General features: G+C 41.1%; 3 protein-coding genes across 4 annotated transcripts; all 3 read right to left on the bottom strand.

Moving 5' to 3' along the window:
* Positions 1-112: 112 nt before the first annotated feature.
* On the bottom strand, positions 113-2,780 carry LOC119009987 (cytochrome c oxidase subunit NDUFA4-like). The gene is made up of 4 exons (XM_037081769.1): positions 2,594-2,780; positions 797-885; positions 623-683; positions 113-428 (listed from the first exon to the last, which is right to left on the bottom strand). The coding sequence occupies exons 1-4, from the start codon at positions 2,642-2,644 to the stop codon at positions 372-374; spliced, it is 258 nt and encodes an 85-aa protein (XP_036937664.1). The 5' UTR covers positions 2,645-2,780; the 3' UTR covers positions 113-371.
* A 559-nt stretch (positions 2,781-3,339) lies between these two features.
* On the bottom strand, positions 3,340-12,100 carry LOC119009986 (protein FAM117A-like). The gene is made up of 8 exons (XM_037081768.1): positions 11,350-12,100; positions 10,099-10,244; positions 9,270-9,374; positions 8,764-8,895; positions 7,556-7,684; positions 7,271-7,448; positions 6,508-6,679; positions 3,340-5,089 (listed from the first exon to the last, which is right to left on the bottom strand). Exons 1-8 carry the CDS (start codon positions 11,471-11,473, stop codon positions 4,807-4,809), a joined length of 1,269 nt encoding a protein of 422 aa, XP_036937663.1. The 5' UTR covers positions 11,474-12,100; the 3' UTR covers positions 3,340-4,806.
* Positions 12,101-15,322: 3,222 nt separating this feature from the next.
* On the bottom strand, positions 15,323-25,841 carry rundc3ab (RUN domain containing 3Ab). 2 transcript variants are annotated; one of them, XM_037080327.1, is made up of 11 exons: positions 24,569-25,841; positions 20,445-20,560; positions 19,934-20,061; positions 18,795-18,880; positions 18,609-18,698; positions 18,433-18,513; positions 18,054-18,219; positions 17,407-17,564; positions 17,173-17,292; positions 16,695-16,795; positions 15,323-16,592 (listed from the first exon to the last, which is right to left on the bottom strand). In XM_037080327.1, exons 1-11 carry the CDS (start codon positions 24,673-24,675, stop codon positions 16,450-16,452), a joined length of 1,296 nt encoding a protein of 431 aa, XP_036936222.1. In that variant the 5' UTR covers positions 24,676-25,841; the 3' UTR covers positions 15,323-16,449. The 2 variants fall into 2 exon arrangements, with proteins under 2 accessions (XP_036936222.1, XP_036936223.1); XM_037080328.1 differs by lacking the exon at positions 24,569-25,841 and adding an exon at positions 21,722-21,902.
* Between the last annotated feature and the right edge of the window lie 1,406 nt (positions 25,842-27,247).

Here is a 27,247-nt window from a genome sequence, read left to right as displayed (position 1 = left end):
CATTGTTATCTCTTTCTTATGAATCCCTTAACTTGACTTTTAAAAATATGTTTTAGTCTCCTGTCAAAACTACTGTAGCCTGTGCAAAAAAAGGACACGTTCAAGTGAAAAGTGTGTGATTAAAACGCTTTTTAATAATTTACAACAGAGACAAAAATAAATTCAAGGATTGGTAAAACAAGTGGTTGCCTGTTTTATTCATACAGTCATTGGTAAGTGAATGATCCCTCCCCACTTCACACTGGAAATGAACTGACCGACTGAGCGCAGTACACATGTGATTTAAAGTGTTTTCGGTGTAAAGGGTTTCGTCTTGTGTTTGGCAAAATGTGCAAAGGCTCATCACACCTGACGACAGGGTCGGCGGCGGCTTAGAAATCGGGCCTGTCCTTCTTCAGCTTGCTGTAGTCCATGTTCACTCTGAAAAGCTGGAAACGCACACACACACAAACACGCGTACAGAGTCAGTGCGAGAGTGCGAGCTGGACTTTGAGACATGATAAGAGTGGAGATATGGTTTGTCCTTCGCAGAAATACTCTTTTCATTTTAAATACGACCAACAAGCTGCAAAGAGAAGTATGAAAAAGGTCATTTGTGCATAAAGTGCTTAAAAGCTCGCACCTTGTACTGATGGGTGGGCTCCAATTTGTTCCAGGGCTCGGGGTTGTTCTTGTGATCCCATCTGAGGGAAAGAAAATGTGAGGAAACTGATCATAAGGGGTGATTCTAAAACACGCACAGACGCTGAAGATTAAACCTACAGTTCGTAGCTCCTCAGATGTGTCGGAGACTTACGAGACATCGGGGTTCTTCAGAGCCAGCCGACCCAGGTACAGGGCGCTCATGGTGGCCCCTCCACCAATGAAGATGAAGAGGGGGATAAGCTGGTGGAGAATCACAATGAGACATTCCTCATATTGCTGATTTATTCCAGTGGCTATACAACTTTTTGGCTCGAGACACCTTAAAGGATAAGTTCACCCAAAAATTCAAATTCTGTCGCTGTCTTCTCATCCTCACGCTGATGGAAAGTCAGGCGAAGTTTTGTTGTCCACAAAAATATTTCTTGAGCTTCGCAACAAAACAGAGTTGCAGCGTTCTCGTAAACAGCTGAAGTAGCTGGGGACTTGTTTTCGAAACATAAAATGGCTCCATACAGCTTGTCTGGCTTAATCAAAGTCTCCAGAAGGCCAGAGATCCAAAATTGTTTAGTTAGATACTACATCTACATCTCCTGTCAAGTTCTGCACTCACATCAAAAGCTGTGTGTGTCCTAACACTTATAGCTGAGCAGCATCAGTGAGGATCTGGGCTTTAAACAATGTGTTAATAAAATACTTTATTATGTCCCCATCCACTCCAGTTATTTGGGAGAATGCTGCCACACTGTTTTGCTGTGAAGCTCCAGAAACAGACTACTTCTAACCACCTCCGACTTTCGATCTGCACTGGGATCAACGGATAACGACTGTCGTTTCATTTTTGGGTGGACTTGTCCTTTGAAATGCCACTGCGTCTTCCTACATCGTTCAGCCACAGACTGTTTGTTTTATTTGACTCAGTTCCGAGGTGAAAACTATCCGGTGCTTCCCAAGATAAAAAAAGCAAAAGAGGAAAAGAATAATTACGTGTGTCACAGTTGTATCGTGTCCCCCTCTTGACCCCTAAGATTAGTCTCATGACACATCGCTTTGGGAGGGAACCGCTGTTTTATCAAATTCCAGCAGCTCGGCTACAGTGTGAAGCGTCAGTCTAAATATATACCTAAAATAATCACATCCTGTCCTTTACTGTAACTGGGACAATAAAGGGCCATTTCACTTAAAGGGCAGGTTCACAGTTTAGTACCCAGTGATCTATTAATATGGAGGCTGCCGTAAAGCAGACCGCCTCACCCCCTCGCCCTTGGATAAACACACACACTCTCTCTCTCTCTCTCTATGCATTGCTCGGGTCTGACTCATGCCAGTATAGAGACCATACAGCTGATACTGTACGTGCGGCGGAGACCAGCAGGCATGGCTGTGTAGACCTCAGTGTACCTCCTATAGAGGAACTATTTTTCTATCCTCCTAATAACAGCACAGAATTCACCATTCAAAACGTGCCAATCATATCTATTATTTGATGTATCCATCCGCCTCGGAGCAGGTGGGGTCTTTCTTTTTTTTCTTTTTTTTTTTTTGAGATGCCGAGAAAGAAAAGAGAAAACATGACCCTGTGTTGAACACTGGAGGCTGACAGAGCTGAAAATGAAAGCCTCTACATGAACATGATAGGGACATTAAAGATCATTTAAGAATAGGATCGATTTTATAGTGTAAAACGGCTTCAATCGTCCATTTCAGCCGAAGTATGCGGCTTATTACACATTTCTGTCACAAACATACCATAAAATAACCTTCCACACATCGTAATATTTCCCAAACATAACATTAATTAGAATTACAATGAGATCTATAATAATTGATCAGATAATTAAGGTGAGATTTTTGGGTGCGGGCGCGCGTCCTCCGCACGCTGCGCTTTCAATGTCACCGGGTCGTTCTCACATTAGAGACAACAAGACAGGTTTCAGCGTTCAGGACTCACAGCTGGATGGCTCTTCAGCTGTTTGGCGACGATCCCCAGTATGGACGACATGGTGGACAATCCTCCCGCTGACGGAGTCCGTTAACTGTGTGGAAATGTGCCGGTTAGAGTATAAACGCGCGCTTCTGCGGAATCTTCTCGTGCAGTTTCCTCCAGGCCTGGACGTGCAGTGAAGTATACACCGCCGCCTCCTCTGCTGCCAGCCAATCACACAGCACGACGACAACAGCTGTATATCCACTGCATGGCCTGTATGTTATTTACTGTACAGCAGCTGTCACACAAGACTCCTCACTGAGGCCGGAGCTCAAACATCCCCATGAGCCAGGACAGACACAATTGCCGTATTTTAACTGTGTAATAAGGAACTAATTTATTTGACAATAATACAGGAATATTTATTTTTACCATAACAGTATAAACAAGTGTGCCTATGACCAATATCCAAAGACTCACTGATCAGAACTACAACAAGAAAATTACTAATCTTTTAATACCTATAAAAAGCTAAAAAAAACAACAACAAAAAAAAAACAGATTAGAGTTGCAGTAAATAGTTAACTCTGTACATGTCCGGACATTTTATTGTCCAGACCAAAGTCGAACTAAACATGAGATAGGTGGGTTTAGCTTTTCATTTCAGGGTTTATCAATGCAAACATCAGACCAGTTTCCGGTACTATACCCCTCTGCTGCAGACATTAAAATTAAGCCCAGAGCAGTACCACATAAGACCAGTTTAATAAATCACAAAGACAACAATGTAATCAATCATATATTTATGTGGACAGAACACAGAACCTGAGAAAACAGCACGTCCACAGCATCCACACTGATTCAGAAAACATTGAAATTGAGGCTTATTTGGAAAAAGACAATGTTTCAATACATCAGTATTTCAGGATACTAAAACTAGGAGAAGTAGACTAGTTAAACGATGCACTAGTTAACTTTCCATCCACGTGCACGCACATTAACAAAACTCCTGTCAGAGACAATAAACCCAGGACTAACGTATAAAACCCTCTCCTGGAAGTGCATAAAAATCCACCCGATACAGTATCTCATGTAACACCTGCCTCAATCACACCGACAGAAGAAAACTAAAAGGAACAGGGTTTTCTTTTTTTTTTTTCTTTAGCTTATGTTGCAGGTAATTGATGTAGAAAAAAGATGTAGAAAATACACATTACTACTCTTAAAGTACAAAAGTGAATATAAAAATAAGAATCGCGACTCAAAAAGTTGCAGTTCAATTTGTGCAAACATGTCTACCAGAAATAAAACTCTAAATCTGAACATCAACTTGTCAGCTTGGCAGAAGAAAAAACATTAATGATGACAAATCTACACCACTAAAACTGGTTAGGTAGTCAACTAGGCTGCGAGACCTCAAAACTAGAAACTAGACCATCAAGCACACATCTAAAGACTCAAGGAATAACAGGATTTTTTTTCCATTAACAAGTAACATTTTTTTGCAAGACAAAAATAACATATGTACATATTTAAAGCAGGAATGCATGAGCTGAAGCCTTTAGGTATTGATGCTACCCAAGTCCAACAAGTTCCCTTCAATCAAAATGTGATTTCATGAGTTTTTTCCTTTAATCAGGTAAATAAAAAAGTACCCAACTGATTTGTCGTGCTTCGTACACCAGTGACAGGTGCAGGGTCAGGTTAGGTAAAAGGTGAGCTGTAGATAAATATCTTTGAATATTTAAAAACAAACTTTTATGAGAAGGTTTTGTCTTCTTTTTTTCTAACACAACCCAGATTTTGAACATTTTGGACAGAGTTTAAAAACCAGTATTGATAAGTGTATGTCATGGCTTCTTTGGGGAAAAAAATGTGCAGCAATTGAGGCGGACAGTCATCCGACGCACCCCGTCTCAGATAGAGTTAAAGAGAAGAATGAGTGAGAAATCTCTCACACTCGTGTTTGGCCAAAAATAAATCTTTGGATAATGAAATGACAAAAAAAAAAAAAACAATTGGCCATAATTTAGGAATGTCACAATGCCCGGAAACCCAAAAATCATGAAAGCAGATCCTCTGGATTGCATACAAGTATGATACTCATTCTTTTTTTATCAATATTATTATTATTATTTTTAACAAAGATTATTTTAATGGAATGATCCTTCCGTAAAATAAAGCAACATCAACACATCTGTCTCAGACAACTGAAATATTTGCATTACGCTCTGCGATCAGAAGGCGAGGCCCTCCCCTGAGCTCTCTCCCATCACAGCTGCGGTGGCAGGAGGGTCTGCAGGAGCGGAGGTGGACGTCACCTGGCAGGAGCTCGTCCCCTGGCTCGAGCAACTTCCTGTTGGAGAGATGGTGAGACTGCGGAACAACATGTCCATGGAGGGGAGCAAGGGCTTAAGGAGGCTGACGGGGCAGAAGGCGGAGCCCCCGTGGGGGGTGAAGTTGACCTTGTTGGGGTCTGGGCAGGAGGAGATGAGGGCTGGCTTCAGATGGTGTTGAGTGCTGCAACAAGATAGGGAAAGGGTTTGGTCATGCTTGTCCGCCATTTTATAGCAACTGTTGTGTAGTGTATATATAAGAAATATAAGAACACTTCTCCCTTACAAATAAATTTGAAATGGCCACTCATTATTACCCATTTTCACTGGTGTGCTAGGCTTTACTCTAAGATATTAGCAATTAAGGATACAAGCAGGGGAAAAGGCAAAATTATGACGGTTATTGCAGTTAGTTGCAGCTTTAGCAGAAGTATTGCACCCTGCTTTCACATCACAATATACAGGTTGAGTAAAAAAGAAGGAAGGACTTAAGGACAGATGGTACTCTATCACACAGTAGTGTGGTGACAGTCAGGGTGGGGACAAGAATTAAGGAAGAGTGACCAAACCCTTCTGTGATTCTCTGAAGGTTGTTTTAGATGTGAAACTTATTAAATGTTTGTTGAGTAATGTAAAAGAAAGAGGATGTTCTAAATGCCTGACCTTGACCAGACTACTTCTAGCACATTAGTTGAATATCTGGTTGTCTTCAGGGCTGCAACTAATGATTATTTTAACGGTCCATTAATCTGTACATTATTTATTCTTGATTAAATATTTGATTGGGTTGTTTGGTCCAAAAAATGCCAGAAAATGGTGAAAATTGTGTCGGTGTTTCCCAAAACTCGAGAGGACATCTTAAGTTTATTTGTTTTGCTCACTACCCAACAATATTCAGTTTACTGTCATAAGCCATGTTTATATGGACAATATTTCCTCATTTCGATTGAAGCGTTGGAGTCAACCGGGATGGAATTAATAGGGTCTGGTGTTAACATGTCATGTAATCAAAATAGTTGGTTATTAATTTAATAGTTGACAACTAATCAATTCTACATAAAGCTTAAATGTAAAAGGTAAATAATTTGTCACTCCGCAAGGACAGAGTGAAATCACCACCAGAGGGCATTTAGGCACTGACTTTGACTAGAAATATATAGTGTATAAAATCAAACAGTCTTATGAACACTCACTCATGTCCAGGAAGCCCTTGATTAGTTATTTCTCAGTATAGAGCATGAAAAACACCACAACGATAATAGACTGGGTAACTTTTTCATTTAAAGGGGAAGTAAACCAGTGTTACACATCAAAGTCTACTTGCAGGTCACGGATTGTGCAACTACATATGTGGAAAAGAGATTTATGAAGCCTTCTGTGGCTCCAGAGATGCTGTGTGTAATCCTATAAATCACCAATTGGGACTGAAGACTACAAATTTAATAAAACTGTCCACTGAGTCAGACAATGTTATAGGAGTGCCATGCTGAACGCTACTAGTGCTCTTAATATCTCCTTAAAGCTGGTCACTACTGTAAGTGTTCAGAACAAACATGAGAGGGAAGTCTGCCAGTTCTGTTCAGATGCGTAACAAAAACGTACCCAGCTTCCTCCCAGACTCGGACCTTCTCGCAGCCCTCTGGAGGTTCCCTCTGGAAGCAGCAACTTTTGTTTGGTCCTGGGGAGGATGACATCGGCAGGGGCAGGGAAAGGTCAGCCTCATTCTGCGAGGAGAACGGAGACAGGAGAGACATCTCTGCACTGTCTGTCAAACCTGAAAACGGGAGGCAAAAGACAGGTCAACATACTGTGTCCGATTAGTGTAAAACATGGATGAGGTGGTATAATCCCTTGCAACTCTGTGTTTAAACATAACAGAAATGAAGACAAGACACCTGAAAACAAACGCATCCATGTCAGCTCATATGCTACCACATGGCTTTAAAATATAATCTCGTCTTTAGCTGTGAAAGCATCATGTTGGTGAGCTTGTCCTCAATTCCCTGTGAGAAATCTAAGTGTGAGTTTATGATTTTAGATTGTGGCTGAGGGGTTTCATTTGAGGTCATGCATCAAGCGGCTGCAACAGGTGTGATCATCACACAGCATTCCACTTTCCCTTTCGTTTTTCTGGTTATCACTAATAATAATAATAATAATAATAATAATAATAATAATAATAATAATAATAATAATAATAATAATAATAATAATAACAACAACAATAATAATAATAATAATAATAATAATAATAATCTTTAGCTTCAAGGTTTATGAACTGACATTTGACTTAAAACAGGAACTTCCAGGTGCATGATTTACAGTGGACTGTAAAAACGCCCTGAAGGGATACCCAGAAACTCACCTTGGTGCAGATCCAGAGGTGCATCTTCAGAGCTGGGTGGGGAAGTGGAGATGTAGGTGGGAGGGGAGCTGGGTGAGGAGGAGAAGGACAAAGGTGTGGTGATGGGGTCACTCTGAGATCCGCTGCTGCAGCTCTGTGGAGGGACGGGAGCCCGGTGTCCGTCTGGAACCTCGAGAAGCTGACAAGACAGGAAACACACGTGTTTAACGTCAGCCACCCTCTTTATGACGAAGACAACCCCCAAATCCTTTCACATGTGTATTGCTGTGTGGAGGTGACATTTACCCTGTGCTGAGGATGCGGTGGCTGGCAGATGAACACGCCTTCCAGCTCCTGGTTGAGGCCCTCAACGCTGCAGCGCAGTCGAGGGACCAGTGTAGACAGGGGAGCGAGGGGGATGGGAATTGGCTGCGTCTGAAGACACGAAAACAAGTTAAATGGAATTTAGGCTCCATTCCTCCAGAGAAGCAACTTCAAACAGATCAGACGGTTCTTGTATTTACAGTTCTCTTGTCTGTTTTTCTTGTTTCCCCTTATTCTTTGTATGAGGAGAGCACAATAAGTTAAGACTGTTTTTAGTACGGTTTTTAGCACTAAAACAAGACATGAAAACCAACCTATGAGGTTCCAAGTGAGTCAAGTATTAAATATCAGTTATTAACCTTTATCTTTGTTTAAAAATCCATTGAAATCTAATTTACAATTAAACAAAAACAATGTATTATGGATAAAAAAAAGATACAATCAAAGATAAACATGAAATGGAATAAATACAAACTGAGAATATAATAAATTATAAAATAGCTAAAAATTAATCCAAGAGTAATAAATACATCAAATTACAGTTTAGTTAAAAGCATTTATACTCAATTAAATCAATGTGTGAAATGAGGCCCTACTGGGCCCAGCAGAGAGTCCAGGTTTAAAGTCCTCTGCAGATTATTTCTTGTCTGAAGTGCAATGGAATTATTTTCCCCAATTCATATTATGAATTAATAATAGATTATGTGAGTTCAGAGTTAAAATATTAAAATACCACATGACTGAGAAATCACTCAAATTCACCAGGTTCCACTATGATTATCACACTTGAATTGTGTGTCTGCCTGAAACATTTTCAGGTACAAATCAGGTCACGCTTGCTCAACATTTCACCACCCTTGAGTCTGAAACCATCTCAGCCCAGTGGAGTGTGGCACCACGCAACAAGACGGTGCAGACCAGCTGTAGTGGAAAGCAGAACTACGTATTTTGCTCTGAAAAGCAGAAGCAACGTGATGTAGTGGTCTTCCTGTTGCTTCTGCGTTTTATTCAATTCGCTTCCTGCAAGGAGATGAACCATTCAGTTCACTTGAATGACTATAATCGCTGACATCCGTCTTATGAAAGATATATTTGACATCTGTTGTCTTTGTTGACTTCACTGTGTGAGTGTGCACACACATGCATGTATGAAGTCAGCGTTGTGTTTATGTTTGTTGATGCTTAGGTACCTGAGTAGTTCCTAGGCTGCAGCTCCCCTGAGGATAGCCATGCTGGCGCTCTTTCTCGTGTCCCCCTGAGAGTGCAGGCTTGCTGCGCTGCTGCTGCTGCTGCTGCTGCAGCTGTTGTTTTAGTTTAGCGATCTAAAATGAACATAGGTTACTGTCAGTCAACCAGCCTGCACACACAAACAGAGGAAGTCCTTAAAACTTAGACATGTCACATACTTCACACACATCTACAACAAGATCATTATGGAGACATTTTTAGTGGTGGTAATTGGATTGTTTTGATGGATCAGATCATAGATGTGATGAGGGGTGAAGCTCTGGTGAGAAAGAGGAAGTTTCTGTACAGATGAGATCATTTGGTCTCCTGTTGCTCAACGCTGTCGAAATAATTGAGTCAGGCCTTTTTTCAAGAGCTTACTCTCTTCCATACAAACATACAAAAAAAAGAAAGTTAGGCAAGCCTGGTTTTTCACAAATACACATGTTGAAAACATGTAGAGATTCACCTCTCGCAGATTCTCATCGCTGCCCCATGAGGCCGATCGTTTGTGGTGGCTGCTGCTGCTGCTGCCTCTCCGGCTCTGGGATTTGTCTGACCACGAGTCTGGTGTCTGGGGAGGAAGAAAGCAACCGTGAGAACTAATACTCTTCAAATCGGAACACGTGGGCCTAATAAATAAACATATATTCAAGTTTGAGCCAGAAGCTGCCTTTTGATGGTGTTTAAACCTCTGAGTGGAAACTTGTGTTTAAGTCGCGCATTACATCAGGACTTCACACATATTTTGGCAAAAGTTGCACACTTAGCACAGCTTGTCATGCTCAAAGGTTGATCTGCAACCACATCACACCATCCACACCCACTAAGTCTCACTTAGAAGATCGAAAGAGCAGGAGAAACTGAAAAACAAAAAGAAGGGGGGAGGATGTGGGCAACCAGAGAGCAGTAGTGAGGGCCTGCACACACAGAGCAGAGAGGATGGGTGCAGCTGAAACGGCCTCATCAGCTGACTTCAGGGACTGTTCTCATGGCTGCGGTTCTCACTCTGTAATAGCTATGCAAGCACCGGACAGTCCCTCCCTCTGTCTCCAAGCAACTTCTTTATCTTCAAAAACTGTATACTAATCTTCAAACATGAGGCGACCCCGTCTGCCCCACAAACACACCACTACATTGGCACATTAATGATTTAAAAAACATTAAAACTCTTAATATGGAACATGTGTGGTAAAGTAGAGCATTCCAATCATTTCTTTCTGACAAAACAGCTCTGACTCAAAATGGCCAGCATTATTATATTCAGACTGAGGGAGCGTTCTTCATCCGGAGCTGACCTGGGTGGATTTGTCCTTGCGACACAGACTGCTCTGGCCCTCCGGTTCTTTGGGCCAGTGTCCCTGCAGGTACGGCCCGACGATGGCGTCTAGAGACACTGTCCGCCTCATGCCAGAGCTCAGCTGGTGCGGTTTGGCCTTTCCGGCTGTCGGACGCAGACAACTTTTTTATTGAACATGCAGCAACACATCAAATTATACTGGTATCTATTGTGTAAGCATCAGCTGGTGGAAGAATTCTGAATGGGTTATAGATTTGAGTTCTTATAGACTTAGTCACCATTTTAACCTGGATATCATACTGTAACCCCAACACAGTAACAACAAAAATAGTGCTGTTAGTAACTCAGGTGCTTTGCTCTCCATTAACATCTAGAACTAAAATGATTGACAGAGAATTCACATCCGACAACTTATTCGTTTAAGTAATTTTCTTTGTGGAAAATACCAAAATAAACTGCTTGTTCGAACCACTCAGATGTGAAGACTTCCTGTTTCATTTGTCAGATTTGATGTAAACTGAGTATCTGGGTTGAAAGCTAACAGTTTAACACGTCACCTTGGGCTCTGAGAATTTCTAAGGGGCCTTTTTCAAGATTAAGATTTTAAATGGTACACGATTAACACACAGTATTTGCCAGATTAACTGAAAAATAAGCATTCGTGCTAGCTATAAATACATCTGTATAGCAGTAACTGCAGTGTGTCTGTTTGGTTTTCTGATGAAAAAAGATCATTTCCACTTCTTATGAATCGTGTCGTAATCATAATCTCTCAGAAATTATAAAAATATTATCATTTTTTAACTATATTGTCCAGCCTTACTATACTCAAATATAATATTGTTATGTTATTTATATTAAATGTGTCATTTTCATTATTTGTCTTATTTATTATCAAATTCCTGTGATAGTACGGCAACCATGAACAACTAATTAACACATCCCTTGTACAATGATTAATGAATTACAGATAGAGAAGCAGCAGTGACTTCCTTTAAATGCCTGGTTGCTGCTACGGATGTTTCCTTATCACTGGGTAATCTTTAATAAATAACATATACACTTTAAAAAAAACAAAAACAAAACAAAGCTTTCAAGGGGAAATTTAAAAGTTGAATATGACTGATTTGAAGCCATGTAAGGCTGTATTTTGAATTCAATTACCCATTTATTATATGTTCTAACATCTCAGTTCCATACACATGTATTCATATATGATCCGTGTATCTGACAGGTGGTAAGCTCATACCTGACTTTCCATCCCTCCGCAGAGGTCGAGGCTTGCTGGCCAGTTGATAGGGAATAGTAGCCTTGAGGGGCTGTGGACCCAAAGTGGCTCCCCGGATCTGTCCCACTCCACCTCGGCCGGACATCTTTTCCAGCAACCAGCCTATGACCAGTCACCTCCTAACCAGCTGAAGGCAGTGCTGGATGTGGTGCCTGCTGGAGATCTGGGGGCGCTGTGTGGAGAACACTGGTGGTGGCTGGGCTGAGTTACTACCAGCTGCAACCCTTCCTCCACCACTGCTGCTGCTGGTGATGACTACTCAAAAACCGTTACAAAATTCAGCCTCGAGTCGCTCAGAAAACCATTTCCACGAAAATACAACTACCAGAGACACTTAGCTCGACGGATGAGTCGTTATTAGCAGCTTGAGGTGAAGTTTTCGCCGATGATCATACTTTTTTTCCCCCTCTCTCTCTCCCCCTCTGGCTTGTGTGTGCGAGTTAGCAGCCTAGCAAGCAAAAGTTTCTTTGTGAGGATGTTGAGATATTTCACCAGGTTGTCGAACAAGGAAGCGGCTCCAGTTTCAAAAAGTCACTTTAAAGTCAACTCCTACGTCGTCTGAGAAAACATTTAGGTGTATTTCATTGTAGTAGTTCGGGCCGGAGCTTGTTTTGCTGGCCCTGGAGAGTTGCGAGGTGGCGACAGTAATTTTCCCCTCGGTCTTCTCGTTACAACGCAAACTCCAAACAGTTGGACCACCACGCTGGTGTGGGTTTAATTATATGGGAGGCAGGCGGCTCGCGAGCTCACTTTTGATTGGTTGGTGGAGCTACTTACTTCAATCCTATTGGACAATCCGCTATCAATCCGTCAAACCCCGGACAATGAGTTTTGCTGTCACCGCCCACAATTCATATCTCGCATTAACTGATTTTCCCCGTTTAAATTCGTGCTTTAAATACAAAATTTTTTTGCTTTTAAAGTCTAAAATTGACAGTTATAGCTATGTTTTTAAAACTCGATTAAAGATTGAAGCCGTTGTAGTTCACCGTTTAATGTTTAGACTTGTTGCACATGTATTTAAAGGGCCATACCTGCTCATGTTGCAGCCTTTACGTTTTTGCTGACCATTTTGAAATGTATGCTGTACAATTTGACATTCTTAGATGTATTCTCCTATACCTTTACTGGTTTATATCAATTTAAGTACAGCAAGAAAATAACCCCAACTGTGCAGGCTCCTGAAACTTGATTAATTGGTGTAATCCATCCAAGTAATCATAAAGTCCACATTCAATTTGTCTTAGTGTAACATTGTCATTGTGTGGTGATGCAATATATAAGAACAGATTGATTCGAAAAGTCAACACTGCATTACCTCATACCATAATGTGATTTGACAAATATTAATGAGGACTTGATGCTCGCTGTGATGGATCATGTAAAAGCCATTTTCAGGAGTCTGCTAAATATGAGATTTCATATATTTATTTATTTAATGTTTATTTGAATAGGGATAAGTATGTAGTACAGACTGATGCCACACACCACAGCATGTAGCCTATAGCCAATGCTAATTTGCAATGCCTGTACATATATAGGCCTATAAATAAAAGTAAATCTCATATAATCAGAACAAATACAAACAAAAGTTTTCATATTGTGCAAAATGAATGGAAATCATTGGATACCTAATAGATGATAGATGATAAAATATGATCTAATTTCTGCAATGCTGTGGGGAAAATGTAGAAAACTTATCAATTACAATGTTAATCTTAATAATAAACATTTATTTTGTACACAAAATAAAACACATAATTTGTTCATTTGTACACTCATTATTTCATCATACTGTCAGCCCAGCTGGGTGTGTGCACACCATCTGGGTGGACTGTGAAGTGGTTTTTTGGGTGGTTGTGTGTGCATGTGTGAGACAGTGTGCATTGTGGGAGATAAATGTCTTGACTCTGTGAAGAAGGGAGTGCCAGCGGTCAGACAAGTGGATGGGGTAGAGATAACATGGCACGCACTTTTTAAGGGGCAGTGTCCCACTCACCCAAACCGAACTGACCCTAAATGTACTCTAACTTACACGAGACCTCGGCACATGCTTAGATAACAAACATGCGTGTCTGGTGCACCAGAATGGGGGTAAATGTGCTTTATCACAAGGGGTGAAGTGCTGAACTATGTGTCTAGAGGCCTGCTCATCTATCTACTGCAACTCCACCCAACAATTGATGTCACCATCACAAAACAGCCAAAGACAAAGCCGGACAGCTCAACCCAACTTTTCACAACCCCGCGGTATCCATTCATTTTATAGCCAAGTAGATAATTGGACAGTATGTCGATCTGGAATGTGTCTCCTGCATAATGCATTTCAAACGTTTACCAAAGGACCTTCAGCAGCTGTTTGTTTAGCTCTGTGTATTTGTCTGTGTTAATGAATGATCCTAACCTATGACCTCACGTAAGCTTTTTCAAACCCATCTTAAGAGAGAGACGATGTCATGGTTTACAAAGTTAGGCTACAAAAGGGGATAAATGAAATGAAAAGTGACCTGGCACGAGGTGAAAGAGCCCATGGTGGGTTTCTTGGACCAACAGTAAATGAAATGGCAGCGATGTCAGCTAATTATTTCATTCATTTATTTTTGTGCCAGATCACAGTTGGCACAGTTTCTGAGTGGCCGACTCAAAATTAAAAAGACTTGCAGAAATGGGATATGGTTGAATGTAAATGTGAAGGCAAAAATGAATGAACAACTCTAAGAGCCTACAGCCATGCTAACAGCTCTATGAAGCTGTACTTGTGGGCACACCAGTGCTTTGAGCTAAATGCTAACAACAGCACACTAATATTCTCACAGCAACTTTATTAACATGCAGATGTTTTGCAGGTGTGCAACATTTATCATGTTTTCAACTTTAGTTTAGCAAGCTGACATTTGTTAGTTAACACTTAAAGCACAGCTGAGGCAAATTTAAATGTTACTTATGCTGGTGTTTGAACTTAAATCACTAAACTACTGATCAGTAAAGTCATTAAGAAACATCATTTGGGAAAAATACAAAGATACAAAGTTTTTTGCCAATTGATCTTGTAGATGTTGTAGATAATATTTCACTGGATTAGAGAAAGTTTGACCTGCTAGCAGTACTTTATAAATTCATCTATATAGCTGTTGAGGTATATCAGTCTTGACTGAAGTGGTGGATGACGCACAGCACGCTGCTAGCAAAGCTAAACAAGCCTGAGAATATACTAACAGCTCTGCAAGTCTCAAAGTACAGTCACCGCAGTACTTTGAGCTAAATGCTAGAACATCCTCACGGCAACAATGCTAACATGCAGATGCTTAGCAGGTATAATGTTGACTATGTTTTCCACTGTATTGTATTAGCATGCTAACATTTGCTAGTTAGTCGTGGTGACACTGCAGGAAAACTCCAGCAATCATTAAAGTCAGGATATATCTGGGAACCATGAATATCTGTACAAAGTTTTATGCCAATCAATGTTTTACTTGTTATATATGTTATTTCACAGGACAAGTGAGATTTGGAACTGCTGCAGTGCTAGATGAAAAATCAGGGAATCACCAAATTCATTAGGCTGTATCGTCTGGAGAACATGGATGTCCCATTCTGAAGTTTAACAGCAATTCATCTATCTACTGTAGCTGTGAGATATTTCAATCTTGGCCAAAATGGTGGATGGTACAGCATGCTGCCTCCTAGCATAGCTAAACAAGAGTCTACAGTCATGAATCTGTGTGAGGCTTTCCTTAAACACAGACCTACTTTGAACCTAATGCTTACATGCTCACAGTGACAATGCTAACATTGACATTTAGCAGGTAATGTTTACAACGTTCACCAACTAGGTTTAGCATGTTAACACAGTAACATTTGCTCATCAGCAGCAGACATCGCAGCTTTGGACATGATGTAAACAATAAAAAGAAAAAAAAAATGCATATCAGCATTTACTGTTTCAAAAAAGGCAGTTTTTATTGCAATTTTAAAGTTCACAACATATCCCAACAACACTGCATGAGATTGCAATTTATATGATGGTAAATGATAGAAGTAAGTAGGTCATGAAATTAATTATGATATAAAAAAAGAACAGATCATAGGAAAACAAATTAGGGGCCGGAAAAATCAAATGACACACATACACACTCTGCACATTCACTATTTCTCTTCTGCTCAAACTACTGTATCAAGCCAGGTTTGTAGAAAAAGACAATGAAAACATTCATTCTGCATAGTCACAATGCATTTTGCATTTGTATGCATTATATATAGATATCATGTTAGTTTTTTGTGTGTTTACATTGTAATGGCTCTGCAAACCTTGTTAGCCTGACAGTTCTTGTATGTCACAACCTAACTTCTGTATCTAACCTACTGTATGATTGAATAAGGCCCAAACTGTCATTCATCATCCATCCTAAGGTCATGAAGTTGCATCTCTAAATTTTGAAATAATCTTCATCATAAAACAGTCTGGCCACTTTAACACAGCACATCATAAGCCTCTTTTTTATCTCTCTTTTAATAGTGTAATATAATATGGCAGAAAATGTGTTTCTGTTCCCTAAAATGTTATAACAGCTCATCCATCCTGCACTGCCGGTATTACGCAAGAGGCAGAATAAGATACATTGATGGACTGATAAGACATGGACAAATGGACACGTACATACAGAACAACCCTACCGTGAGTTTTGTTGAATGTAACCGGTACAGATACATGACTGTAAGTGCACAGAATCAAGCATTGTGACGTCGGAGCGGTCAAACTTGAGCCAGTTGTTTGCATTTCCGGTGGTTTAATCATGTCAAGACGATAAAAGACAGTGAAACTGACAGAGGTCATCTGGCAGTACAGCAGCTATTCCTGCATCTTTGTTGGACAAGTCCCAGACACGGAGGCTACTCTTTCTCTTAAAAGGTGTAAGTTGAGAGAGTGCTGGGCTCAGAGCGTAAGGTAAAGGGAGTCACGTACGAGAGCGTTCGCCTGCCTACCAAAAGTAGTCTTTTTGTAATCATGTTGAATTGTCTCAGTGTCTGTTAAGTGGTCGGCAGTGTTTTCTTTGGCGCCCCCTAGCTGGGAGAGAGGGCAGGACTGTTCTCTGTGCTGATATTGACCAGGCACTCACTGGACTTGAGGCTAGCCAGAGACTTGCAGCTCGGGAGGGAGGCCAAAGACCCACAAAGGCCCATCATGGAGGGGGTGTAGTCCTTCTCTGGAAGGGTGGGACAGACATACAAAGGAAAGCTCAATTCAAGTAAAGAGATGTGTTTAATTACTGACTCATCTTATGAGAGCACAGTGGGTGAAATGTCACCTGTGCACCAGGCTCCTCCATTCTGTTTGCCCTCTGTCCTCTGGGAGTCTGAGTCCAGGCTGATCTCCACCGACAGCAGCTCTGTGCTGGGGAAACTCCTCCTGCAGGTTCACAGAAGTTAAGGGTTAGGGTTAACAATACAGCAGAGTGCAAAATTAATTCATAAAAGATTTACTGAGACTGCTGCCAACACACGTGGATCAATATATAAATGTATCATAATTAAATATGTTACAGGTTTATATACATATGTGACATGCCACATAATATATGTATGAGTAGCACATGTGTTAGTTATCCAGTACGATATAGAGAAGTGGTAATGTGTTTCACGCCACATCCTCATTGATATATCACCACGATGGCCGATTGTTGACGATATAACAGAGTCTGTGCATGTCTGTTCTTCTTATCAGTTATTGCCATGAGGCAGTCAACTACAGCAGGAGACAGTTAACAGTCAGACACTCAGTCGAACCTGCGGAACAGCTTGACGTCAACCTGGTTGTTGTATGGCTGGAGGGTCGGCCACTGGTTGACCAAAGGGATTGACAGATTTTTGGCCAGGTGGTTGGAGTCACACGGGATCAAGGTTGTCCTGACAAACACAAGGGTACAATACATTAGGAAGAAGTAATCACATCCAGGGCTGTGATACAGAAAACACCTTCAACTGAATCAGTGGAAAATGTGACCTGTCAACATCACTCACAGTTGCTCCTGAAGCTCCAGGACGACGGCCTCCAGCTCCTTCTTCTCCTGCAGGCTGTGGCTCTGTAGCTCCTCCAGCCGGGCCTTCAGCCTCTTGTTCTCCGTTTCTGTGTTCTTCAGCTGGGACTCGCGCAGGCGCACAAGCTCCTCCAGGTAACCCTGACAACGCACATCCACACTGATTGAGGGAAACATCCACCCTCGGACACTCATATCAGACAGGATCCATCTGTGATGCTCAGTGTGTTACAGAAATTACTTTGTGATGTTGTGGTGTCGGGTGTGCCCATTTTTTCCTTAAGGCTGTGCAGTCACAAAAACATTCACATTTAAAGAATAACTAGCACTTCTTGAAAACTCTAGTTAACATAACATAACATATATTCATAATAACATATGTTAATATTTTTCTTACCTTTGCACAGAGCCAGGCTAGCTGTCCCCCCCTGTTTCCATTCATCAAGCTAAGCTAAGCTAACCAGCTGCTGGCAAGTGGATTTATTTAACTCTATGAGATATGTGTGGAATTTAACTTCTCATTTGACTCTTGAAAAGAATGAAAATGAGCCTTTTACTGCAAAATGGTGAATTATTCCTTCAGGTAGCCCTATCACGTGTATGCTGAAACAAACAAAAATGGCCACACACCTTCTGAGCGTTGACGATCTTGAATCTCTGCTCCATCTTGCGACACTTTGTGCTCCAGCTCTCCTCGTCGGTGACCAGGGGGATGTAGGGGTGTTCAGGGACGCTGTCATCACTTGTGCTGCTGTCCACACTCTGCCGATCGTCATCGTCACTCAGGTAATCATAGCTACAACAGAAGCAGCCAAATGACTTATTTTTAGGGGCCCAGTGTGATGAATGTCATTAGTAACACTTTAGGCAAAAATCAAATACCAGGGAGACACAATATACTGTGAGCGTTTGTCAAGTAAACATTTAATGGATCTTCAAAACGTATCGTCCTATCATGCATTTGAGGTGTGAGAGGATTAAATGTGTTGTTTACAGATCAATGACATACCTTTGTGTGAATTTCAAGTATGGTGTGTAGTCAATCACGGCAGAAGATTTCCCATCCAGCCCCTCCCCTTTCAGACAGAAACTGTCGGGGAGGAAACACATGACACAGACTATAAATGCCCATCTACAGTGAACAGTTTGATGCCTGAAATCAAACCGTTTAAAGGTCCTCCTCACCTGAAGTCTATGGCTCCAAGACCTATAAGCATCCCTGTTAGGACTGTGGCTTCTTCTCTTAAGACGATGGCGCCTTCTGCATAGAACCTCCTGAAGCACAGAGAAGACCAGAACCAGATGACAACATAGATCTAATCGGGATATATTGATGCTGTCCTGCATAGTTGGGTGTGTGGGGCCTCTAACCTGGTCGTTCTGCTGTCCCTCAGAGCGGTGGCGATGTATTCAGACAGCCTCTTCTCCATCAGAGCGACTCTGATCCAGGCTCGCCCCTGAAAGAGTCATCAGAGGTTAAGAAATCAAATTAATATACAGATTGATGCAGCACGAACAGCTGTTTGATTACAGAATTAAGGATGTGGGTGGATACCAATGTTTAAAACAATAAGTTGACATTGATATGTTTTGCATCTTTGTTTTCTTGTTGTTTGGACCACGGTGGCAAATAAATCTTCAATATATACAAAATAACTGATTTCTCCAAAAAAGTAATTCAGTCGTTCATTAAAGTTTCTTTGAACAAGCACAAATTAGATCCCACAAATTTATGAAACAACCCTTAATACAACCTTTGCTCAGATGAGAAAGAGTCTTCTTTTTGAAAATGTAACTGCCTCAAAAGCCTTTTTTTATCCCTGAATACAACTACAAACTGAATGATACGAATTTCCCAGTGCTTACACAGCCTTATAAAGTGGTGTTCATGAATGTGGCAGGACAAAATTTGTGTTACGCAACAGACAAACGTCGGCCACTGGCATCAGTGTATGTCACTTTATCGGCACTGGGCCAGCAGCAGTCAACATGTATGTCAGCCAACTCCAATGCTTCGCTGATTGACTGCTGCATCCTTAAACATCATTTTTGGATGCTGCAGTTTAGTTTGCTCAGAGAGCTTCAGACTTACTGTTGTTGGAAAAAGCTTTATTGTAAAGTTAAGTAAGCTTTAAGGGGCTTTGAGTAAGAGTAGTCTGCACTGCAATGTTTTTTTAATTAGACAGTTCTTCTTTCTCTAGCTGGTTGATTTTGTGCTTTTTTTCTCTGCTGCAAACATTACAAAAGAATGGGAACAATGAATACAATTAACTCAGATGGAACTATTTATTTCAGTTTATGAAGATCAACACTTCAACAGACGGCCCTCTTCAGGATAGCAATGCCAGGTGTTTTTCAGGGACAATGATTCCAGTGAAGTTCTTACATTAGGCAAGAACTGGAAAAATACAGGATGAATGTCAAAATAGACGAAATCTGACATTATAATCATTGGAAGATGAGTGGAACATTGGTGTGTGGTTATTGCTGTCACCATATGCATGACTCACCTTGGCTCGTGAGGTGCTGATGTTTTCCATGCTCTCGATGCTGCTGATGCAGCTGTTGGGGACTTTGGCGCAGGCCAGGCGGATGTAGTCCCAGTAACTCCTCTGACCATCGAACCAGCTGCCGGAGCCTAAAAAGACAATGCAGCGTGAATATTGATGCCACTTTCTATGTTGATTTGTTGAACCTAACTGTGATTTCAGCCACAGTACGAGAGAGCAAACAAAAATTAATTCAGAGACATTAAAACACGTCACCTAACGTATCTAGACTTGACTTAATGCAATGATTCCAGTGTTGACAAACTGATTTATTTCATTTAATTGATTCTACTGAATATTTAATGAGAAATCACTTCCTCATCTCTTGTTTTACATTTTTAATGTTGGCTAAATTAGTATGGAAACCTACATTGTCTTCTTCTATAGCCAATAATCGCCTATCACAGTGAGCATTTTGCTTTTTAATGCCAGTTTCCTTCTATGCCAGCCAAATTCCCGGTAGGCTCATTACCTTTGAAACGGTGGCTGAGGATGTGTTCAAGGATGGCTGCGAAATTGATGAACTCCTCAGATGAGTCATCTATGGGCTCGGCTGTGTATTTCTCCAACAGAGTTTTTACAGAAAACCTGTGTGCAGAGGAGAGAGAGAGAGAGGAAGAGATGTTTTAAACTAAGAGTTTGGTTGCCAGTAATAACATCGTCATGGGGATACATTAGTCAGGAAATGGCTAAACGGATTAGTGCTTTCTTTGTTTCAGCTTACTGTAGGAGGAACACGTCATGGCTCAAACCATCATTTAAATTTCTGGAATCTCTACTCGATAAAAATACACAATTCCTCAAAAGCAACACAGTGGAAATCGAAAAAGGGATCAAATCGAAAACGAGGTTGTCGAAATACACTCGATGTTCATCCCTGCTTCTTTCTTGAGTCACACTGCACTGTCCATTTCCAACTGACTCTCATTTCAAAGCTCAAGTCTAACATTGGACATTTACTGAGAGGAAGACCTTCATGCAGAGCTTTCAGGATGCTCCCAACAACTCAATTTACTGGGCGGCTTGAATTTATGACTCCAGTGTGATACAACATATATTCACCCCTGTAAGGACACTTGCTTGTGATGCCTCTGCTGTAACATACAAAGCAGGCTGCAATCTGAATACATTCATTGATTTCAGCATTCAACCAACTTCTGTACCACACACAGACAGTTTAAAGCAAAGCTACACTCGGAGAAAAATATTAGGAACCAGGCCAATTAATGTAGCCTGACTTGAAGCAAAATTGAACCTGTAAAAGTGTACTCACAGGATATTAATAAATGCTTCCTTCTACTCCAATCACAGCATACAGTTTGATTTGTTGATATTCATATGGACTTTAGGGGAAGTCTAAGCAAAATGTCAAGCTCGGTAGGCTAATTGTTGTGAAGTGAACTGGTCTCTACTTCAAGTGGCATCCTGGTATCAATAGTGTGTTGGTGTATGCTAGGCTACCATAGGCTGAGCTCAGTTCTGCAATATTTTAGATTTTTTTACCAAGCTTGTGTGATGCATTTCACTATTTTTATTGGCATTGGGAAAATTCAGTAGCTAAGAATACGAGAGTCTGCAGCAGCTAGCTAACGCCTGTGTCCAGGAACAGCATTGTTTTGAGCTAATATCTGCATGCTTACATGCTCCAAGTGATAATGCTAACATGTTTTGGCAGGTAAATTATTTAATTTTCACTAGTTTAGTCAGTGTGTTAGCATCCTAGCATTTGGTAATGAGCACTAAACATACCTACAACAGTTGGCTCTGTAGGCTCGCTCTGTGCAGTCTAGTTTTGCTAACATCAGCATGCTGTCAGGGCTAATATGCTAATATAAGTGTACTGTTTTCTGTGTTTACCATGTTAGCTTAGCTTATCAGGCTTACATTTGCTAATAAGCAAACATAAAGTAACATTACAGTTGTAAAATTAAATAATTGGACATATTCAAAGCTTTCACCTAGCAATAGTTGAACACCAAAGTGATTAGTAAAGAGTTACTTTCATACCTATTTCATGTCAATCCATGTAATTGTTGTTGGGACATTTTCACCATAAATGTGAACCTATTTGTGTAACATATAGCTTCATCCTCTGGGCTCCTTGATTCATTGTGGTTTCTGCTGAAATATTACTATCGAGATCAAAACAACAGACCAACATCGCCATATAGATAGCTAGCAAGGCTAAATATGTAAAAAGTGACTAATGGATTCTGGTGTAACAATGTGCCTGAATAATTAAGGGTGACCTCCTGTCATAAGATATACACTCTACAGACTCCATAAACCCCCCCGCTGTGTTGTGTTTATTTTAGGCGACATTAGCCTTCTCCTGAAATGACCACTCCTAAATATTTTCCTGGGGACTAAATAATTCAGCACCTCTATTTGCTGTAAGAACACCTGCCAAATGTTATTTGTCCAATGACATAGAGATATGCTGTGGGGCGAAAGGGGCCACATGGAGTAAAATAAATCCTGGTAGACATGAACTCAGCATTAGATGGAGAGGAATGATCGGCCATGCTTTGCTGAGTCAGAGTTTGATTTTTAGTGGTCAAATATAGAAGGTTTTTTATCACTTTATATTTAGTTTGCATGGTGTGTGTGTGTGTGTGTGTGTGTGTGTGTGTGTGTGTGTGTCCCTAAGACATATGGCCTCTGAGGCAAGTGATTTCACTCCCATTGTTCCAACGGCAACAATGTCTCATTCATCTGCTCTGACTGTGGCCAGATACTGGACAATAATTGGCTGACTATCCTCAAAACGAGCACAATCCCCTGTGTTTTCACTGTATTACAGACAGCAGGGACGTGACATGACCCAGATAGGCCCGTCAGTGGCTCAGCAGAGGTGCAGTCTTGTTCACCTGCTTGTGTGTGTGTAGGTGTCCAGCACACAGCATGATGACAACATGATAAAACGACTCTTATTTAATGATTTTAGACTCAAATTCCAGCTTTGTTCAAACATCAGTGACTCGAGTCTTGGCAGAACGAGCAGCATGTACAGAGATACAGCAGACACGATGCCAGCGTTATCACTTTTGCTCCTCTATTCAGTGAACGTTTGTAGCATTATGGCAAGATTTCTTGGAGGTGCCTCGTGTATATCTGCCTACATTGATTATCTTTGTGTTGAAATATTGATTTAATCTAAGATAGATTCTATTGGTATTTTATTGTGTCACTAAATCCTAAATCTTATTTAATACTTTACCACTGTGCAGTTTCTTATTATACTTCCACGTCTCATTCAAAACCAGCCACGCACTAATGCAGCAGAGGGATCTTTGAGACATTCACAATTTATGTTTATTTAAACTTACAATAACTGATTCTTTGGCCTCTTGTGGGCAGTGAAACTTATAATCAAAACAACATTTATCACCTTTGAGGATGATGAACTTGTGAGCAAACAGATGCCCATTTATACATCCAACAGATTTGAAATAGTATATAGTAAAAACTATATCTGTAGTTATGTTTGCCCTAAAATATAATATTCTTATTTCACAGAGATGGCTGATGTAGTAATGACACGAGTAATGAGTCCTCATGGGTTTAAACATTGATGAGAGCTGTGTGAATGAGCCAAAAGAGTAAAGTAAGTAGCGGGTCAGAAAAAACAAAACAATGAGCTAAAAGAAACAAAAATCGGAGATGTGCTTGCTTTTTAACCCCGGGTTAACACAAAGCTTTTCGCCATTGTTTTCCCTGCTGCTGCTGAAGTGCTTACTGACCCCTGACCCTGTCACATCCCCGTCTCGCATCCTGAGGCTGTGTAGCCTTAAATTCAATACGTATGCAAACGTATTCTTAAAAGCATGAATATCTCTGGCCTCAAATGCTCAGTAGGTCTGAGATGAAACTGCACATTCAGGTGATATGTCTGTTGGTTCATCACTAGGGTAACCCCTTTCACAATAAAAGACCAATCGTTATGATAAAAAAAACAAAAAAAACCCCAAACCACTGATTACAGCAGCTTTGAAGCAGCATTACATTTTAAAGCAGCCAGACAACAAGCGAGAGCTTTAATCATGCATGTCCAGTGCGTTTAGGTCTATATGTGTTGAAGCTCCGGCACAGGGGATATAAGTGCAAACAGCCCCACAAGGTCCAATCAGGACCTGATGTGCAGACCTTATACCGCCTCCTTGCCCTGAGTCCCATGGGGTGCCAGCTAGTCCTTGCCCCAGGAAGGTTGTCGTCATAGCAACCACGCCATCAGCAGGGAGAAAATAAATGCCACTGACAAAAGATGACACTGCTGAACTCACACAGAGAGGCCGGGCTGTGTGTTGACTGCCTGCTTTTTATTCTCTAAAGAAATAAAGAAAGGTCGTTTGGGCTCCTGCAGGCTTCGGGCCCACTGTCAGCACAGAGTTCACGAAAGGACTTATTATGAGGGTGACGTAAGCATGCATGTCAAATCATGACTTACATGCATCTACTCTGTATGGTTAGAATCAAAACACCAGGAGTGGTTTGTTGTCAGCGGACGGAAGCATTTAAACACAGCAGATGCAGCATCCAGCCTGACAGCATCTCCGCAGACACTCTGAACACAACACAGTCTGATCATAAACTGACCTGCAGACGGTGATCAGGTTCTTTCGCTCCACCGCCACGTTCCGAGCCGACGCTTTTTTCGAGACGTCTCCCATGGCCATCGCTGCCCGCACACAGCCGGACTCCATCCAGGAGGAGGCAGCCCTGATATCAAAGGAGGACCCCTCCCTGTCGGCCGGCGGCCCGCCTCACTCAGTGGCCACAGAGAGGATGCTGCCCGGCCGCATCAGAGCCGCTGACAAGCCCGCAGCGGTGGTTCGAGTCCTGTGGTGGAGGACGAGCAGCCGGAAACATCAGCGTGCAGCGTGTTGATCTGTGTTTATTATCACCCTTATACACAGTGTGGAGGACTGCATTACATCTGTGTGTGTGTGTGTGTGTGTGTGTGTGTGCGCGCTCTCTATCTCTCTGTCTGTCCCTCTCTCTCTGTCACCGCCCACTTTATGACCTCATCATGACGCCACAGGACCAGCTCTCGTCATCATGCAGCCTGAGCATGACGAGTCAACCCCATCGGCATAAACACTTTCAAAGCAAGCGCCCTGCCTCACAACATGGCTGATAACCCTGATGCGCATGATACTTGTGTACAATCAATATATTTCTGGCTCTGTAAATAAATTTTGCAATATATTTCCACACATTTAGAAGACATTGGTTGAATTTGTCAGACAACAATAGGCTGCATCTTAAATCTTGCTGATCTGCTGATGGGTCAGTCATTACATCTATTGAAGAGAAGATAGGCACACACCACACTCCAGTAATTTTATGAAAGTGTATAGTTGTTTTTTCTCCTAAGTCTTAAGGGAAGTGTGTTTTAAAAAATTGCAGTATCTTTAAGTAGAGACTTGTAATTGCTGCTGTTATGTAATGTAAACGCAGTTTTTCCTTAACATCTACAGGCTTATTTATGCTATATTTATCCTTCATTGATCATATATATGCAATATTTGGATATATGATAATAGTGTGGTGCCATCAAGTCATTTTTTTTATTTTTAAAAAATTACAATAAAAAGGTGTTATTTACACTGCGGATGTTGGGAACATGTTATCACTAATTATAAAATGTCTTGTATCAAAAAATGTTAACAAACAAATAAGACTAAAGTCTAGTCCATAGACAAGACAAACAAAAAAATGGATCCTGATGTATCTGATATTTGGGACAGATGTAAAAGTGTTACACTTTCTGCTTTCGTCTCGAGAGTGTCTCTTTTTGGTCGGATAGCTTTACCTGTTTCCAGCGCCCAATTATTAGGCATCTTATTTCTACCCTTTCTTAGCTGATGTCCTGACCATGTGATATCCAGGTGTGCCTTTTCTTCACTGTATGTTTTATGTAGGGTAAACCTTGGTGCATTTATCTCTGTCTGGTCTGACTTTTTGTGATTGTTGTCTCATTGGACTTTTGTTCTGTTTTTGACTGTGGGGTGTGTATGTTTGCAGATGGAAATATAATAAATAAAAGCACTGAGAACTTTTACATGTTTCACTGTTTGTTGTTTTTCACTATGTTTTACCTCAGTACAACACAATGTACACATGTATCAGCTGAATGTCATGCATATCTGTCCATCAAAGACCTTTTCGTACTTATGAGCATTATGTTAATATGTTGTCAGAGAGCTTCCTGTAGTTTCATTTCTTGTTCATAGCAGCCACTGACAATAGGTTTACAGTATAATAAGGGTGATATCATCAACACCAGCAGCACTTTGGTCATCCTGCTGGATCATTTCCTCCCTCTGTAATTTCCGATCAGCATCCTCTTCGCTCCCCTCCCTCCCTGATTGTCCCTCCTCCTGATACCAGAAGCCGTTGCCGTGGAGCTTGAATCAGCTGTAATGTCCCATCAGAGGGTGACACCGGGGTCCCCCACCTTCTCCTCTCTAATGAGCTGACAGCTGGTTACCGCCATACGTTGTTCAGTGGGGGTTGTGGAGGTTGTTAGAGCCGGTGGAGGAGAAATCGCTCATGCATATCTAAGCCTGGTGCTCCATGTGTCTTTATGCCACATATTCCTGTTTTGATGATATCAGAGCAGTGAGATGTTGAACCATAGTCTGTAATTTAAAGAAATTTAGATGTAAACAGATGTTAAACGCAAAGACAACAATACCGTATGGTTTTGTTTCCTTAAAGAGACAAAGCTGATTATTATTGTTTCACTACTGTTTCATATTATATTTCTCATTACATGATGGTTTACAAGTTTAATTTTTAATTCAATCTTGATTTGTTGTGCTGGTGGAATGACAATTAATAATAAGAATGTGTTTTACGGAGGGTGAACTCATCGTGGCATATTTTATTTGTCAAGCTTTGCAAACGAAGAACTTTGCGTCCACTCCAATGTTCGATATAACAAATGATTGTCTGACAAATGTTTCAGGCTAAAGGTGGCAGCCCTACAGTGACAGGGAAAGATACCAGGCCCGGGTGTTCCCAATCAGAACAAGTGGACAATCTCGCCTACCAGTGACACAAACAAAGCAGGCCTGAGGGCCGTCGTACTATTGATTGTGAATTAGTTCCATTTCAACTGACGTCTCATGTGACAACAAACAGTGAGGACGTTTTAAATTGCACTGTTTTCATTCTTGCAACAGGGGGCAGAGTTATATCTAGTATCTCTCCTGATGTAGTTTGTGAACTCACAGTGAAGAGACAGATTACATTTTGTAACACAAGTCT

This window comes from Acanthopagrus latus, chromosome 20, assembly GCF_904848185.1.
Source record: "Acanthopagrus latus isolate v.2019 chromosome 20, fAcaLat1.1, whole genome shotgun sequence".
In the NCBI taxonomy this organism is placed as follows: domain Eukaryota; kingdom Metazoa; phylum Chordata; class Actinopteri; order Spariformes; family Sparidae; genus Acanthopagrus; species Acanthopagrus latus.
Note: the sequence above shows the minus strand (reverse complement) of the source record. Positions and strands in the feature narration are given on the sequence as shown.

What these genes read in the sequence shown, in the direction of transcription:
- LOC119009987 (XM_037081769.1), bottom strand. Translation starts at nt 2,644, where the DNA reads ATGTCGTCCATACTGGGGATCGTCGCCAAACAGCTGAAGAGCCATCCA. An exon ending in AGCTGAAGAGCCATCCAGCT is followed by an intron (nt 886 to 2,593) that starts GTGAGTCCTGAA and finishes ATTCTCCACCAG; the next exon opens with CTTATCCCCCTCTTCATCTT. An exon ending in AGCCCACCCATCAGTACAAG is followed by an intron (nt 429 to 622) that starts GTGCGAGCTTTT and finishes GTGCGTTTCCAG; the next exon opens with CTTTTCAGAGTGAACATGGA.
- LOC119009986 (XM_037081768.1), bottom strand. Translation starts at nt 11,473, where the DNA reads ATGTCCGGCCGAGGTGGAGTGGGACAGATCCGGGGAGCCACTTTGGGT. An exon ending in ACCTCTGGATCTGCACCAAG is followed by an intron (nt 6,680 to 7,270) that starts GTGAGTTTCTGG and finishes TCCCGTTTTCAG; the next exon opens with GTTTGACAGACAGTGCAGAG. An exon ending in CGAGTCTGGGAGGAAGCTGG is followed by an intron (nt 5,090 to 6,507) that starts GTACGTTTTTGT and finishes ATCTTGTTGCAG; the next exon opens with CACTCAACACCATCTGAAGC.
- rundc3ab (XM_037080327.1), bottom strand. Translation starts at nt 24,675, where the DNA reads ATGGAGTCCGGCTGTGTGCGGGCAGCGATGGCCATGGGAGACGTCTCG. An exon ending in CTGGAGCTTCAGGAGCAACT is followed by an intron (nt 17,293 to 17,406) that starts GTGAGTGATGTT and finishes TGTGTTTGTCAG; the next exon opens with GACAACCTTGATCCCGTGTG. An exon ending in TGGAGGAGCCTGGTGCACAG is followed by an intron (nt 16,593 to 16,694) that starts GTGACATTTCAC and finishes CCACCCTTCCAG; the next exon opens with AGAAGGACTACACCCCCTCC.